Source organism: Gobius niger (genome assembly GCF_951799975.1).
Source record: "Gobius niger genome assembly, chromosome: 22".
Lineage (NCBI taxonomy): Eukaryota > Metazoa > Chordata > Actinopteri > Gobiiformes > Gobiidae > Gobius > Gobius niger.
This window is the reverse complement of record NC_136873.1, coordinates 3,633,604-3,651,764: the sequence shown is the minus strand read 5'-3', so window position 1 is coordinate 3,651,764 and position 18,161 is coordinate 3,633,604. Positions and strand designations below refer to the sequence as shown.

At 42.4% G+C, this 18,161-nt stretch overlaps 1 protein-coding gene across 1 annotated transcript in view; it reads left to right on the top strand.

Moving 5' to 3' along the window:
• The first annotated feature begins 15,827 nt into the window (after nucleotides 1-15,827).
• The window catches only part of LOC306981636 (MAM domain-containing protein 2-like), a 56,813-nt gene continuing 54,479 nt past the window's right edge, over nucleotides 15,828-18,161 (top strand). The window contains exon 1 of the mRNA XM_079581263.1: nucleotides 15,828-15,865. Coding sequence (XP_079437389.1) covers nucleotides 15,838-15,865 — 28 coding nt within the window. The 5' untranslated portion in view covers nucleotides 15,828-15,837. The remainder of the gene's footprint in view (nucleotides 15,866-18,161) is intronic.

Sequence of the window (18,161 nt, the reverse complement as noted above, 5' to 3'; positions counted from 1 at the left end):
AACACCTCGTTTGAAAGACCTACAAAACTAAATGGATCTTTTTCCTCACGTCAGATTTTTTTTCATCGCTTTTTTTGTTGGGTAGTCATCTCATTTTTGTCAAATTCTTATCACTTTTTCGTCCATTTTTTCTACATTTTTCGTCAAAATTTTCACACTTTTTTGTCAAATTTTTGTCATTTTTTGTACATTTTTTGTCACTTTTTCTTAAAATTATTTGCATTTTTTTGTCAAATTCTTTTCACTTTTTCGTCCATTTTTTCTCAAATTTTCATCAAATTTTTCTCACTTTTTTGTCCATTTTTTTCCATTTTTGTCATTTTTTCTCACTTTTTCGTCAAATTTTTGTCCATTTTTGTCATTTTTTTTTACATTTTTTGTCATGATGTGCTCGGTTCAGGTGGGAGTTAAGGGGTTGATATTGCCTGCAGTTCACACACTGTCCACCAGGGGGTGCTGCAGCGCCCTCAGCACCCTGGGTTCCCACGGCCTTGTCCAGGAGCGTGTTTTTCTGTCTTTCTTTCTTCTTCTTTTTGGGGCGATATGCGGCACTCGTGGGCAGGAGTTATTTCACTTTTACACTGTTTAACCTGAAGCTAAAGCTAGCTAGCTCAACCAGCTCAACTGTTTATGGAAACAGCTGCGGTGGAGTCGCTCACACCTGGGCCCCCCCAACTCAAACTTTTATGTTTGACTTTACTAATCCAGACAAATATGCTTCAATGCAGGATCATTTTATGTACGTCTGAAAATGATGAATAGCCTTAACCGTTTTCAATAGAAATGTAAAGCTCATATGTTATTAACAGTAGCTAACCTAGCTGCTCACTCTCCTCTACAAACATTTAGCAAACGTTTGGTTTTGGCCAAAAACGTTGAAATTAACACAAAATCCATCTCATACGTTCCTGTCAGTCACTAATTACGCCTTTATCTGATTCAGCTGTGTCATGCGTTGCTATGGCGACGCCACAGCGGAGTGATATCCCAGTGATTTAACTACCGGACTACGTGTGCGGTTATACCAAAATAATGCACCAGCCAATCAGAATCCAGTATCGTGGTGCTAGGTTAATGCAAGGCTAGTGCATTTCTACGATATCAGCTACACTGCATTAAAAACAGTCTGACCCGCTCCACAGAGCACCTGAGGCAAATCACTTATAACACCAGACTAACCATATAAATGTCTGTGTCCATAGAATCATTTCAACCATTTTGCATTTAAAATACCTTATATTTGAGCTACGCAGCGGCGGAGGGATCTGCTAGAAAATAGTCCCTCAAAATGCGATCATTCATGTGATGCAATGTCAGTTACATTCCAAAAATGACTCTATGGACACAGACATTTATATGGTTAGTCTGGTGTTATAAGTGATTTGCCTCAGGTGCTCTGTGGAGCGGGTCAGACTGTTTTTAATGCAGGCTAGCTGATACCATAGAAATGTGCTAGCCTTGCATTAGCCTAGCGCCACGAAACTCTTCAAACATAAGAACTGCATGAATTACAAAAAAAATATCTCCAGGTACCAGCAACACTCTGGATGACTAGGAAATGAGGCTCTATGTCAAAAATCCTGAAACATCCCTTTAAATCTGATTTTGCAAGCCTGTTTATTTTGTTAATTAGATTCTTCAGTTGTGGTTGGAGGATCTGTTGAAGTAGATATGCAGCTATTTCAGTCAGTTAACCCTATGGGCAAGTTAAATGGGATGCTAATTGAGACACATACAACAAATCAACATGATTGTTTTTAATAACTGAAACATGTCAAGGCAGTGTGACTTTTCAACCGTCACAATCAGGAGTAATGGAACCAGCCGATCAATCCTGTTCTGTTAGAGGAGAAATGGAATACCTGGTAGAACATGGTTGTCACTCAGCACAACATGTAAAACCATAAAATGTGCGATTAAAACATTGTGACCACATGTGCCATTTATAACATGAAAAGCACAGCATGAAACATAAAAACAAAGCTTAGAATCTGTCAATCAAATGAATGGCATGTTAACTAATGACTAATGAAAGACGATGTCCATTTTCACAGATGCCATACCAGGTCTTCAGTCTTTTGAGGTAGAATTACAACTTTCAAAATAAAATATATCATTTACGGAAATAAAAAGCTCATAGTTGTTCATGCTTACACCATATCCAGAAGCCAAATTCCAGAGTAGACGAAGTGAATGCAGGTGGAAGCAAACAAACCTGCGGAGAAACTGTCCCAGCTCTTTTGCATCTGTTCATCGAATAAATCGCTGAAGATGAAGAGAGGTGCTTCTCTCCTCTGGCCTTCGGCTGAAGATCACTAAGAATCTTGTCCAGAACTCCATTACTTAGAGATTCGCCAACAGTTTATAAGATTGGCTTCCAACACTTAATTATGAATGATGGCTGTTGAACCAACTCCTTATGGGCTATCTCCTCCAACAATCTGGAGAGGTTTTCTTTATTGGGCATTACTGAGCGGTTGTGGCTACTGAGGATGCTGAGAAGTTCCTCAGTGTCTCTCTGTGAGTATATCCTTTTCAGTGGAGCCAATGTAGGGAAAAAAACCCTCCATGAGAGAGAGGTGTTCTGTTGTTAAGATAGGTGGAGCCAGTTGAACAGGTAGATGCTTTAATCTCTGCCCTCCAAAAGCCAAAATTCTTCTTCCACAGCTTTCCACTCATGCTCTTGCATTGCATGATGTAAATCGATCATCTTCTATGTTGCTCCTGATGTTTTTGTGTCATAGACGTTGCTCCAGAAATCTGCAACACAGTCCCTGGCAATCCCCCTCCCCACCCCTTTTTCAAAATATCCAATATCAAACACCCGTCTAAACCCAAGGCTTGCCTCTAATATGTTTTCTTGTGAAGGCAAGGCAAGTTTATTTATACCGCGCATTTCGTACACAAGACAACTCAATGCACCTTGTGAAAATACTGCAATCATGTCAGAAATCATATGCGTTTGGCGAACAATAATAATATTCCTCTCAACTATATTCTCAGGATCACCAAATCATCTGGGTCGTCCTACATGTCTGAGCTGGTTGTGTCAGAGTCTGGGAGCCTGGTTGTGGCAGAGTCTACGGGTCTGGTTATGTCAGAGTCTATGGGCCTGGTTATGGCAGAGTCTACGGGCCTGGTTATGTCAGAGTCTACGGGTCTGGTTATGTCAGAGTCTACGGGCCTGGTTGTGGCAGAGTCTAAGGGTCTGGTTGTGGCAGAGTCTATGGGCCTGGTTATGTCAGAGTCTATGGGTCTGGTTGTGGCAGAGTCTACGGGTCTGGTTGTGGCAGAGTCTAAGGGTCTGGTTATGGCAGAGTCTACGGGCCTGGTTGTGGCAGAGTCTACGGGTCTGGTTGTGGCAGAGTCTACGGGTCTGGTTGTGGCAGAGTCTACGGGTCTGGTTGTGGCAGAGTCTAAGGGTCTGGTTGTGGCAGAGTCTATGGGCCTGGTTATGTCAGAGTCTATGGGTCTGGTTGTGGCAGAGTCTAAGGGTCTGGTTATGGCAGAGTCTAAGGGTCTGGTTATGGCAGAGTCTACGGGTCTGGTTGTGGCAGAGTCTACGGGCCTGGTTGTGGCAGAGTCTACGGGCCTGGTTGTGGCAGAGTCTACGGGTCTGGTTGTGGCAGAGTCTACGGGTCTGGTTGTGGCAGAGTCTACGGGTCTGGTTGTGGCAGAGTCTACGGGTCTGGTTATGGTAGAGTCTACAGGTCTGGTTATGTCAGAGTCTACGGGTCTGGTTGTGGCAGAGTCTACGGGTCTGGTTGTGGCAGAGTCTATGGGTCTGGTTGTGTCAGAGTCTACAGGTCTGGTTGTGGCAGAGTCTACAGGTCTGGTTGTGGCAGAGTCTACGGGTCTGGTTGTGGCAGAGTCTACGGGTCTGGTTGTGGCAGAGTCTACGGGCCTGGTTGTGGCAGAGTCTACGGGTCTGGTTGTGGCAGAGTCTACAGGTCTGGTTGTGGCAGAGTCTAAGGGTCTGGTTGTGGTAGAGTCTATGGGCCTGGTTGTGGCAGAGTCTACGGGTCTGGTTGTGGCAGAGTCTACAGGTCTGGTTGTGGCAGGGTCTACGGGTCTGGTTGTGGCAGAGTCTAAGGGTCTGGTTGTGGTAGAGTCTATGGGCCTGGTTATGGCAGGGTCTACGGGTCTGGTTGTGGCAGAGTCTAAGGGTCTGGTTGTGGCAGAGTCTACGGGCCTGGTTGTGGCAGGGTCTACGGGTCTGGTTATGTCAGAGTCTACAGGCCTGGTTGTGGCAGAGTCTACAGGTCTGGTTATGGCAGAGTCTACGGGTCTGGTTGTGGCAGAGTCTACAGGTCTGGTTATGGCAGAGTCTACGGGCCTGGTTGTGGCAGAGTCTACGGGTCTGGTTGTGGCAGAGTCTACGGGTCTGGTTGTGGCAGAGTCTACGGGCCTGGTTGTGGCAGAGTCTACAGGTCTGGTTGTGGCAGAGTCTACGGGTCTGGTTGTGGCAGAGTCTACGGGTCTGGTTGTGGCAGAGTCTACGGGCCTGGTTGTGGCAGAGTCTACAGGTCTGGTTGTGGCAGAGTCTACGGGCCTGGTTGTGGCAGAGTCTACGGGTCTGGTTGTGGCAGAGTCTACGGGCCTGGTTGTGGCAGAGTCTACAGGTCTGGTTGTGGTAGAGTCTGGGAGTCTGGTTGTGGCTGAGTCTACAGGTCTGGTTGTGGCAGAGTCTACGGGTCTGGTTGTGGCAGAGTCTACGGGTCTGGTTGTGGCAGAGTCTACAGGTCTGGTTGTGGTAGAGTCTGGGAGTCTGGTTGTGGCTGAGTCTACAGGTCTGGTTGTGGCAGAGTCTACGGGTCTGGTTGTGGTAGAGTCTGGGAGTCTGGTTGTGGCAGAGTCTACGGGTCTGGTTGTGGCAGAGTCTATGGGCTTGGTTGTGGCAGAGTCTACGGGCCTGATTGTGGCAGAGTCTACGGGCCTGGTTGTGGCAGAGTCTACGGGCCTGGTTGTGGCAGAGTCTACGGGTCTGGTTATGGCAGAGTCTACGGGCCTGGTGGTGGCAGAGTCTACGGGTCTGGTTGTGGCAGAGTCTACGGGTCTGGTTGTGGCAGAGTCTACGGGTCTGGTTGTGGCAGAGTCTACAGGTCTGGTTATGTCAGAGTCTACAGGTCTGGTTGTGGCAGAGTCTACGGGTCTGGTTATGGCAGAGTCTACAGGTCTGGTTGTGGCAGAGTCTACGGGTCTGGTTATGGCAGAGTCTACAGGTCTGGTTGTGGCAGAGTCTACGGGTCTGGTTGTGGCAGAGTCTACAGGTCTGGTTGTGGCAGAGTCTACGGGTCTGGTTGTGGCAGAGTCTACAGGTCTGGTTGTGGTAGAGTCTGGGAGTCTGGTTGTGGCTGAGTCTACAGGTCTGGTTGTGGCAGAGTCTACGGGTCTGCTTGTGGTAGAGTCTATGGGCCTGGTTGTGGCAGAGTCTATGGGCCTGGTTATGGAAGAGTCTACGGGTCTGGTTATGGCAGAGTCTACGGGCCTGGTTGTGGCAGAGTCTACGGGTTTGGTTGTGGCAGAGTCTACGGTTCTGGTTATGGCAGAGTCTACGGGCCTGGTTGTGGCAGAGTCTACGGGTTTGGTTGTGGATGGTCTGTAGATGGGAAACTACTGGAGTAATGACACGTGTGGGATGGATTTCTTGTCCGTGTTTGGTTCTGTGTTGTTCGTGACTTCTTCATGGAACATATGTTCACTCTGAGGACTTTCTGGAAGGTACAGTCATGTAACTCTCCACCTGTTACTTTTTCATCTAAAGGCTCATCTGAACCAGTTAAACGGACAGTGAAGGTGAAGTCTTCCAATGGCAAGGATTCCTCTAGTGCCTTGAAACCGGAGTACCCGGAGGAAACCTACGCAGACATGGGGAGAACATGCAAACTCCACACAGAAAGGCTCCGTTCAAGTGAGAATTGAAGCCAGCAACTTCCCATAACAGATCAGTTCAGCTTATGTTAGCCTGCAACTATTAAAAAGAGCAATCAGCAACTTGATGCATGGCTCTTTTCATATTTATTTGTTACAATATTTAGTCTTTGGAGAATTTTTGCAACTAGCCAGAAACATGGCGGATATCCATGGTAACAGCTGGCAAGGCATGTTTATTTATACCGAGAATTTCCTACAAAAGGCAATTCAATGGGCCTGCCGCGATTGTTCAGTAACTGACTGAAATTAAAGGAACAGGCCACCGTTTTTTCCATATTGAAATATGTTCTCACCTGAGCTTAGACGAGCTGATACGTACCCGTACCTGTCTGGTCTTTGTGCCCGTGGAAGAGTGTGGTCGCTTCTTTCTTCACCCCCGTTTGGAGCTATAGGAGTACACTGGGAAAGGCCAAATGCTAACACCATCTTTGGTCGTTTTGCGTGACTGAGGGAACGCACAAAGAAAGGTATAAGGTATGCATCAACTCTTCTAAGAGCAGGCAAGAACATATCTCAGTGTGTAAAAATGGTGGCCATTTCCTTTAACCAATTCGTCTTTGAACACACATACCTTGTCAGGAACCATCTTGTGAAGGTTCTCCTTCGGTATGCAACGCTTTTTGGAGCAAGTAAAAATGAGCCGTCCATCGTGGTGGGGTCCCGCTGAGTAAATATGAAACTCAATTCAGAGCAGCCCTGTTGCTCGAAACATGACCCAGAACTTTCCAAACCAACGACTTGGTACTTGGTAATTTATGGTAAGTAACTAGGTCATAAAATTATGGATTTTCTTCATCTTAAAAGGAACTATACGGAGTTTAAAAATGTTCCAGCAATGTCCTAATGTGTAGAATGAGCTCAGATTTATTCACCACAACTGTCTGTAAAATCCTGCACTGACACACAAAAAGGGTTAATTTGGGTGCGAATTGCCTTCATGCTAGTCCCTTCTAGTCCCTTTAAGTTAAAAACTGCAAAAAAGAATAATACAACTTACCAAGAGTGAAGTGGAGAGTGAAACTCACGGTCACGGCAACATGAGGTGCTTCTCGCGATGAAGTTATAATAATAATAATAATAATAATACATTTTATTTGTATAGCGCTTTTCAAGACACTCAAAGACGCTGTTACAGAAAACAAGAAACAAGTTATCTGGAGTTTTTTTCCTTTCATTCGGGGGAATAGCTCAGAGTATCAGATATAGCATTCTACACAGACACAAGGAGGCAAAAGGTTATATTATAAACTGTAGTTGAACAGCTGTAATGTAAGCACCATGAATTCCAAGGTGATAGTGTAACATAGTAAGTGGGGCCTTTAATCGTGTTCTGACACAGGTGTCTTTCCCCATGCAGGCGCGTGTCGGCCGAACGGCTATTTCACCCGCTTGGTCGAGCTTTTCCAAAACAAAGGCCAGGGCCAAACTGGTCTGACCAGGTATTCACCTTATTCCGGAGCCTCGCGTGGGCGCCACCATTAATTGTGCCCGCCCCTTTTCACCTATCTATGAACATGGGACTGGAGAAGTCCACATAATATCAGTCACTACACGAAAACAAAGCCGTTTTTCGGCCGCGCTGAGAAACGGTGCAGTGTCGACATGTCGGTGCAAATGAACATTGGCCATTTTACACTAATCAATCTACCATGCACCATTAAACATCAGATTTGAGCGGAGAATATTTCCCCTCGTTCTCTGTGTAAATGAACGGGCTTTGCGCTCGACCGGAAGTGTCTGTACAACGGAAGTGCCGAGACAACGCAAAAAGTGGCAAAAGTGGGCGGGGCGGAAAAAGGTGAATAGGTTTTGGGACCAACCTCTGGCTGTGGCCAAAGCGCGCTAGCCTGTGTCTGATGTGATGTGAACAGACTCTGGCCTCTGATTGGTAACGAGAGAGTGGACAGTCCTCACAATGAACACGCAGGTCATACGGATTTAATATTTTACAACATCATACGGCTGTTCTAAACAGGGATTTTGCCGATATTAGCATTTAGCTGCTGTTAGCGCAGCTTTAGCTGGTGCTAGCATAACATTGCATGTAGCTTACCTTCATAGTTGTAGGTAAGCTACAATCAATCATCAAAACAATTGATGATTGATTGACGTTATGAATAATAACAATGTGACTGTACACTTGTATTGCACTTTTTAAAGAGGGGGTATTATGCTTTTTTCAGCCACATAGCACCAGTCTATAGGACACTACAATGATGACGAAACCTTCTGTTGGTCTGTCAATGCAGTAAATTAGAATAACTGCCTTGTATAAAATTGCTCTTTCAAAATGGCGTAGCAAATGGCTTGAAATAGGCCTCTGTCTCTTTAAGAACCTCTGACCCTTTGCGACACGCCCCCTCCACACGCTGTCTGTGGCATCACAACACTGCGCTCGTCGTGTCTCAACCAGTCTCAACAGTATTGAAACTACGATCGGTGCATTTTAATTTTTATTGTTGGAAAGGAGCTACTGTTTATCACTTTGTGAACAATGGCCACACAGGATATTATTTGGAAACGAACCTTCCACACCGGCCGCTTGGACGGGGCTCTTGCCTGAAAAATAACTGCTGTTTGGAGGCTTCTCTTTGTAACTGCCATGCCCTATGGATCTCTAACTATACCCCCATGGAAGACACCAGGATCTGCAGGAGCCCATACGATTCAAAGACGGACATTATCTGTGCAGGTGGACAATGTTTTTTCGAGGATACCCCTTAGCTTGTTATAATCGACTACAGCTCATTGTTGATGAAAAGTCTGTAATAAACCACAAATGTGTAAAGCCAGGCTCATTGTGTGATCATCATAAAGGCTGCTTCGAGTAGTTGCCTGCTTTATTGACGTTATTTGTGCATAATATGCTGCCTGTTTTCAATGAATGTTGTGAAGGTGAAGGTTGTTAGCTTGTCGCGGCTAATAGTGCCTTAGCTCCGGGAGAAAACCACTCGGCTACGACTCACTGTAGATGAAATGTGAGCAATAAACTACACAATCAACAAGCCAGGCTCCGTGTGTGATCATCATAAAGGCTGCTTCAAGCAGTTGCCTGTTTTAGTGACGTTTTCAATGCATAATATGCTGCTTGTATTCAGTGAATTTTCCCGTTAGCTTATCGCGGCTAGCTTGTTAGCTCCGGGAGAAAACCACTCGGCTACGACTCACTGTAGATGAAATGTGAGCAATAAACTACGAAATCAACAAGCCCGGCTCAGTGTGTGATCATCATAAAGGCTGCTTCAAGCAGTTGCCTGTTTTAGTGACGTTTTCAATGCATAATATGCTGCTTGTATTCAGTGAATTTTCCCGTTAGCTTGTCGCGGCTAGCTTGTTAGCTCCGGGAGAAAACCACTCGGCTATGACCCTTTGTAGATGAAATGTGAGCAATAAACTTCCAAATCAACAAGCCAGGCTCCGTGTGTGATCATTGTTAAACGGTTCTTTATGTGTGTGGTGGTTTTATTGACTTTATTTGTGCATATTTCTCGTTTTCACGTGATGACTCGAGGTTTAGCTTAGCATTAGCTTTCTCCGGAGGCTCTGTGCATCATCAAGGCCCAGCGCAGAACCAGACACTGAAATAAGTGTTCTTGTCCCCGGTTTTAATCCTGGGTGTTTCGGTAACAGAAACACTGATGTGTGTCTTTGTAAAAGTCTGCTGTGGCTCCGGTTCACAACACATGGAGCTAATCCTCCATGATGACTCTGTTTACATCTTAGGGCTAGACACTGCGGGGAGGGGGTTCTGCTGAGGAGCAGTGGTTGGTTACTCGGCTGGTGACGAAAGGTCGGAGGCGTATCCTGGAGGTCGAGGGCGTTTCCTGAAGGAATCAGGCGTTTTATCCCTAAAATGGCTGCCATCAGAGTTTTTACAGATTACTCGAAAATACGTGAATGTGCCAAGGCAACACTTCAGGCATGGTTTTAATGAGGGAATGACTTAATAACATGATGTAAAGCTTGAAAAAGTCGATTTTGCATAATAGGCCCCCTTTAAGCCTCCTTTAGGGCAGGCACACACGAAACCTGGCAAAAAAGAACGTTTCTCTTGGCAGGATATGATAAACAGGCCTAATTGTTGTCAGTAACCCACATATAAAATTAGACCACATTTTATACGTTGCTGTCAGTCCAGCCTGGACCATGATCTAAACCAGTCTCTGTGGACTCTGCGCTGGATCCGGGCAGGACTACGCATCTCTCAGCCTGAGTAGCGCTTTCCTCTGGGAGGGAAAAATCAATCAATCAAACATTATTTATAAAGAGCTTTTCATACCGAAAACAGCATTTAAAACAATATGCCTGGAACACCCTCCCATCCTCCTGAATATATACAGATCGCTCAATCATACACTCAAACTTTTACCCCACCGTCACACTCACTCACTAACTCACTCACTCACACATAATAAAATAAATACATACATATAAAGGCTGAGTACAGGTAGACAAGTGTGGAAACCCTGTTTGGAAAAGGTGCGTGGAGAGCTGGCAGCCGAACCTGACGAACCCGTCCAGACCGAAGACAGCCCTGCAACGGGACGTGCTTCGATCATTCCCCTGAGGAGAGGAGAGCTCAGCAGACCCTGTGTACGCCAATCATACCTGGACCTTAAAGGAATAGGCCACCGTTTTTACACACTGAGATATGTTCTTACCTTAGCTTTGACGAGTTCTTCAGGACCTGTCTGATCTTCACCCGTGCCTTCAGTCACGTAAACACAGCGCAGACGGCGTTAGCATTTAGCCTCTCCCTCTCTCCTCTATAGCTCCAAAACAGGTCAAGATAGAAGCTACCAAGCTCTTCCACGTTTTCCCTATTTAAATATGGTTACGTGAAGTGTTCCACTACAAAGTATAATTACACAAAATGAAACAATGTGGATTTTCTAAGCGGATAAAAGGGGGAACTATATTGTAAGACGTAATAATACCAGGAGTAGTTTGGCATCCGCACAGTAAAGTGAAGATTACTGCGCGGATTTCGAACTACTCCTGGTATTATTACGCCTTACAATATAGTCCCCCCCTTTTACACTTCACGTAACCATATTTAAATAGGGAAAACGTGGAAGAGCTTGGTAGCTTCTATCTTGACCTGTTTTGGAGCTATAGAGGAGAGAGGGAGAGGCTAAATGCTAACGCCGTCTGCGCTGTGTTTACGTGACTGAAGGCACGGGTGAAGATCAGACAGGTCCGAAAGAACTCGTCAAAGCTAAGGTAAGAACATATCTCAGTATGTAAAAACGGTGGCCTATTCCTTTAAGAACCCGTCCAGACTGAAGAAAGCTGTGGCGCTGTCGAAGGATAGACATGAAACCAAAATGTACTTTTTGTTTTTTAGGTCAATTAGAATTTAAAATAATATTTATATTTGCCAAATTCCAGAAGAATGAGAGATGGAATTTTCTACATAATCTGTATAGTTTGAGTCAAATGGTTTGGATATCCTTCCACAAGCTTCTCACTATAGAGTTTTGGTCCATTCCTCCATACAGACCTTTGTAGGCCACCTTGCCTTTTCAGCTCCGCCCATACATTTTCAACTGGACTGAGATCAGGACTTTGTGATGGCTCAAAACATTGACTTTGTTTTCCTTAAGCCACTTTGTAACCGGTTTGGCAGTTTGCTTTCGGTCATTGTTCATTTGGAAAACCCATCAGCTGATCTATTATGTGAAGTGCACTCGTCCCTCCTGCAGCAAAACAGCCCCACAGCGTGATGCTGCCCCCCCCCCCCCCCCCCGTATTTCACAGTTGGGATGGTGTTCTCAGGCTTTTAAGATTCCGCCTTTTTCCTCCAAACGTGTCGATGGTCATTATGGATATGTCTCCAAAAATTAAAGTCTCTTTCCTTTTTTTATTTGCAAATCTGTCTTTTTGATGTTTCTTTTGGATGTTTTCTTTTCTCAGGACATGTGGGTACAGTAGTTGTTTCACTTTGAATGATCTCTTGCCACGGTTGTTTTTGGGTTGATATTCACATTTCAGACTCAGCACGTTCGTCTCTGGGACACAGATCTGTATGATAGTTGGTCATTTCCATCATTGTTTTAACTTCTTAACTCCCACCTGAACCGAGCACACTTTCTCCAGTTTGGTATTACCCAAAAGTTTGTAGAAAAAATGGGCAAAAAAGCCACAAAAGAGCAACAAAAACGTGACATAAAAGCAACAAAAACCTGATCAGGACCAAAAAATCAATAAGAGAGGACCAAACAAATCAACAAGAGAGGACCAAACAAATCAACAAGAGAGGACCAAACAAATCAACAAGAGAGGACCAAACAAATCAACAAGAGAGGACCATAAAAGCAACAAAAACTTGACAAAAGGCCACAAAAGGACAAAAAAAAGCAACGAGAGGACCAAACAAAACAACAAGAGGACCAAACAAATCAGCAAGAGAGGACCAAACAAATCAACAAGAGAAGACCAAAAAATCAACAAGAGAGGACCAAACAAAACAACAAGAGGACCAAACAAATCAGCAAGAGAGGACCAAACAAAACAACAAGAGAGGACCAAACAAAACAACAAGAGAGGACCAAACAAAACGAGAGGACCAAAAAAGCAACAAAAACTTGACAAAAAAGCCACAAAAGAGGACCAAAAAAAGCAACGAGAGGACCAAAAAAAGCAACGAGAGGACCAAAAAATCAAGAGAGGACCAAAAAAAAAAATCAACAAGAGAGAGGACCAAAAAATCAACAAGAGAGGACCAAAAAATCAACAAGAGAGGACCAAAAAAGCAACAAGAGAGGACCAAAAAAAAAGCAACAAGAGAGGACCAAAAAATCAACAAGAGAGGACCAAAAAAGCAACAAGAGAGGACCAAAAAAAAGCAACAAGAGAGGACCAAAAAAAAGCAACAAGAGAGGACAAAAAAAAAAGCAACAAGAGAGGACCAAAAAAGCAACAAGAGAGGACCAAAAAAGCAACAAGAGAGGACCAAAAAAGCAACAAGAGAGGACCAAAAAAAAGCAACAAGAGAGGACCAAAAAAAAGCAACAAGAGAGGACCAAAAAAGCAACAAGAGAGGACCAAAAAAAAGCAACAAGAGAGGACCAAAAAAAAGCAACAAGAGAGGACCAAACAAATCAACAAGAGAGGACCAAAAAAATCAGCAAGAGAGGACCAAACAAATCAACAAGAGAGGACCAAACAAATCAACAAGAGAGGACCAAACAAATCAGCAAGAGAGGACCAAAAAGAGCAACAAAAAAAGCAACAAAAGAGCAACAAAAACTTGACAAAAAAGCCACAAAAGAGGACCAAAAAAATCAGCAAGAGAGGACCAAAAAAATCAGCAAGAGAGGACCAAACAAATCAACAAGAGAGGACCAAACAAATCAACAAGAGAGGACCAAACAAATCAACAAGAGAGGACCAAACAAATCAACAAGAGAGGACCAAAAAAGCAACAAAAGAGCAACAAAAACCTGATAAAAAAGCCACAAAAGAGGACCAAAAAAAGCAACAAGAGAGGACCAAAAAAAGCAACAAAAAAGCCACAAAAGAGCAACAAAAACCTGACAAAAAAGTGACAAAAACGTTTTTGAGGTCTTAGCTTTCAAATGGGGCGTTACACTGGCCAGTAAGCTTTTAGATCTGGTTGAAACTAAACTGGAGAAAATGCACTCGGTTCAGGGGTTAAGGTTAACCAATGAACCTGGCATCTTCAAGTCTCTTGAAATTACACCCAAGGATGAACCAGACTTGTGCTTCCAAGGTCATGACATCCTCATCTGGGCTTTCCCAAACCGTTTAAAGGTGTAGTAATCTTAGTGTATATAAGCTTCTGACTTTGTAAAAAAGTAATACAAAATTGTGTCAAAATTTCTATTTCTCATTATTCTGGAATCAAGAGTAAAGTTCTATCATGAAAGTGTGGTGAAAGTCTGTATTCAGTGAGGTTCGTGCCGCCTTTGTCCCTTGGTTTCCTCATCGTCCGACCAGCAGATGGCGCTCGGGTCACGAATGCGCTGCGGCCCTGAACGCGCGGCCGCTCCGCTCTGCAGGGGCTTGTCATCGGGAGCGAGGGCTGAGCTCACGGATTAAAACTCAGCACAGGCCACACCCACGCCCGGTGACGTCAGCGCGGCTTACGGCGACGCACAAAAGGGACGCTCGCGCACGGGAGCAGCGCGTTTGTCCTAAACAACAACAGGTCAGTCACCTGCAGACACAACATTTACTCAGGGAGCGGTACATCAGAATCACTTTTCTCCAGAGAGGCAATTACTCAAATAATAATAATAATAATAATAATAATAATAATAATAATAATAATAATAATAATAATAATAATAATAATAATAATACATTTCATTTAAAAGCGCCTTTCAGAGCAACATAATAAAACAGAGTACAAACGATCAGGGGCGGACTGGCCATATGTCCATTCTGGAAGAGCACAGAAGGGCCACTGGCTCGAGGGCCACCAGTCCCGCCTCAACCGAGCTTTACCCAAATCTAAAAGCTAAAAAGAAAAGCATCAAAATAGCGAGAAAAAGAGGAGGAAAATATGAGAAAAACACGGACAAAAAAACACAACAAAAAATGATAAAAAATCATTAAAAATTCAACAAAAATGTGACAAAAACTCAACCAAAGAGTGACAAAAATGTGACAAAAATGTGACAAAAAAATCAACAAAAATGTGACAAAAAAATTACAAAAATTCAACAAAAACTGAACAAAAATGCAACAAAAATGCAACAAAAATGCAACAAAAATTCGACAAAAATTCAACAAAAATGTGACAAAAATTCAACAAAAATTTAACAAAAATGTAACAAAAATTCAACAAAAATTCAACAAAAATTCAACAAAAATTCAACAAAAATGTAACAAAAATTCAACAAAAATTCAACAAAAATTCAACAAAAATTCAACACAAATTTAACAAAAATTTAACAAAAATTCAACAAAATGTGACAAAAATTCAACAAAAATTCAACAAAAATTCAACAAAAATTCAACACAAATTTAACAAAAATTTAACAAAAATTCAACAAAATGTGACAAAAATTCAACAAAAATTTAACAAAAATTCAACAAAAATGTGACAAAAATTAAAAAGATGGATGGATGGATGTTAAATGTGCTTGAAAAAAAAATACTGTAGAGATACTTCTGTGTAATACTACTACTAGTAGAAGCTAAAGAGATGTGAGTGAGTACTGAGTCGAGCACATTTTGAAAGGGAACGACAGGAAACCCGAGGTCCAAAATCAGCTCCACAAGTTGTTCTTATTGTTCAAATGAAATAAAACCCGGGGAAAGCTTATTAAATCAATGATATAGACACATTGTACAGTGGGTGGAAGACGTACAGTGCCTCTCTGTTTAGTATTAGAATTATTGCTCAAGCTCCCGAAATCGCTGCCACGCCACATTGGAGGAGACAGACCAACAGAAGGTTTGCTCATCATTGTAGTGTGATATAGACTGGTGCTATGGGACTGATTTTAACCAGTATGGACTTGAATGTCCAGTGTCCCCACCAATAGTAATGTGGTCGTATTTCCTGGTTCTGGTCAGGACTCGAGCAGCAGACAAACATTCATCTCTCCAAGTCTGGTTTAGACACTATGTTTTTTATTTCAGCAATGTTTTTTAGACGGTAATAGGCCGCTGATGTAATGGACTTAATACGACTGTTCAAATTCAACTCTTTTTCCCTTTTCACCTGCAGCGTCTCCTCTTTAAAAACACTCCATAGAAGCAGTGTGTGGTGAATGTGGCTCCTCCCTCGTGCCGGCCTCTCTCCTGAGCAGCTGCGTGTTCGTGTTTTCGTGTGTGTGTGTGTGTGTGTGTGTGTGTGCATGTGTGTGTGGCTGCAGAGCTGAGCGCCTGCAGGGTCCGTTCCTCTCAGTTCTGCGCACAGAGGTGGAGATGCTGCTGCTCGTCGTGCTCGGAGCTGGTGAGTGCATTCTTTTACATTTCTCTCCCACATGAGCAGAGAATGCCACGTTACTGAAGTACTGCACTTTTGAGGATCTGTACGTTACTCCAGTAGTATTTGTGTTGAGAACTTCTTACTTTTGAAGGATAAATGGCACACTTTCTGCTCTGCTACATTTCTCTAAAGGCTCCAAAGTCAAGTGTTTGGTACATGTGAAAAGCCCAATAACAGAACAATAGGTGGTAGGGCTGTGCAATTAATCGAAATTCGATTACGATTTCGATTACAACAGTAAACGATTACAAAATTAGCATAATCGCAAAAAATCAATTATAATTTTTTTTCCCAATTTTTATTTATTTATTTTTTTCCTTTTTTTTATTTTTTTACTTTATTTTTTTTGTTTCTAATTTTTAATTTTTGGATTTTTGTCACTTTTTTGCTGGATTTTTGTCATTTTTTTGATGGATTTTTTTCATTTTTTTGATGGATTTTTGTCATTTTTTTGATGATTTTTTGTCATTTTTTGGATGGATTTTTGTCATTTTTTGATGAATTTTTGTCATTTTTTTGATGGATTTTTGTCATTTTTTTGATGGATTTTTGTCACTTTTTTATGGATTTTTGTCATTTTTTTGCTGGATTTTTGTCATTTTTTTTGCTGGATTTTTTTCACTTTTTTGCTGGATTTTTGTCATTTTTTTGCTGGATTTTTGTCACTTTTTTGCTGGATTTTTTTCATTTTTTGCTGGATTTTTGTCATTTTTTTGCTGGATTTTTGTCACTTTTTTGCTGGATTTTTGTCATTTTTTTGCTGGATTTTTGTCATTTTTTAGATGGATTTTTGTCACTTTTTTGATGGATTTTTGTCTTTTTTTGCTGGATTTTTGTCACTTTTTTGCTGGATTTTTGTCACTTTTTTGCTGGATTTTTGTCACTTTTTTGCTGGATTTTTGTCATTTTTTTACTGGATTTTTGTCACTTTTTTGCTGGATTTTTGTCACTTTTTTGCTGGATTTTTGTCATTTTTTTATGGTTTTTTGTCACTTTTTTGCTGGATTTTTTTTAAAGGCAACAAATAATCGTTTGAATAATCGTGATTTCAATTATGACAAAAATAATCGTGATTATTATTTTTTCAATAATCGAGCAGCCCTAATAGGTGGCGCTGTGCAGATGTACTGTCAAGGAACAAAGTTTGTCCCCGTCGTGTTGCCATACAGAGGGGAATTCAGGCACATGTTTGTGTTTTAGTTTTAAAAAATGACACTTATTTAACTGATTTGTACTTTCTACTTTGAACGCAAATACCTCTGTACAAAGAATAGTATTGCTTACTTCACTTCACTTCACTTCACTTTATTTCATGTCCCCGATGGGGCAATTAGTTTTGCAGCACAAGATACATACAAATACAGTAGATACATAAAAACAGACAGGAAAAATAAAATGCATTCATTCACCAGTTCAACAAGATGCCGAAGTGCAAAAACCTTACAAAAAACAGAGTCCTTGGCATTTTTGTGCAACAACAGAACAAGAGAATACAACAACTTTTACCCTCACACTGAATTTGGTGCCTGTATACTCCTTTTATACTCAGCGTTTAGGGTAGAGATGGCTACAGGTATGAAGGAATATTTGTATCTGTTTTTCCCCACCAATGGAGCCCTAAGCCTCGAACCAGAAGGCAAGTAAAAAATTGACCTAATAACATTTACTTTTATTGGAGTAATATTTCACCAGTAGCATCTGTACTTTTACACTTCGACTTCATTTGAAAGATACATTTATTTTATCTATTTATTTGGTCAGAACAGTGCATTATGAACATACACGGGTCAGTTTCCATCTGTCGTCCCACACTGGCACTCACAAGGCCCTTTCACACCCACGCGCTGACCTCCAGCTGTGTTTGGTGTGGATGGTGTGGATGGACGGTCATAGACGGCGGTCCGTGGAGGTCGGTGAAGCAAGTTTTGGCCGATTGCTTTTGTCAAATCATGTACTGTAGACAGTCCCCTGTGTTTGGTTTATTTGAAAAGCCTGATAATACACACTCTGTGGAGCTCAAGTGTCCCACCCATTTCTAGTCATTTCGCAGTGAGAATCCCATTCATTTTATCTACTGACAGCTCAACGCTGGCTAATCAGCTTTATGCTCACCAACGACTAAGAAAAACAAATTTCAATACATGAAAATACGCCGAAATGCTTTCATACCGTTTCATACCATAAAAAAAAATTAAAGTCAATGTGTAAAAATGAATGGGATTTGAAATGACAGGAAGTGAGCGGGACTGTTGAGCTCTCC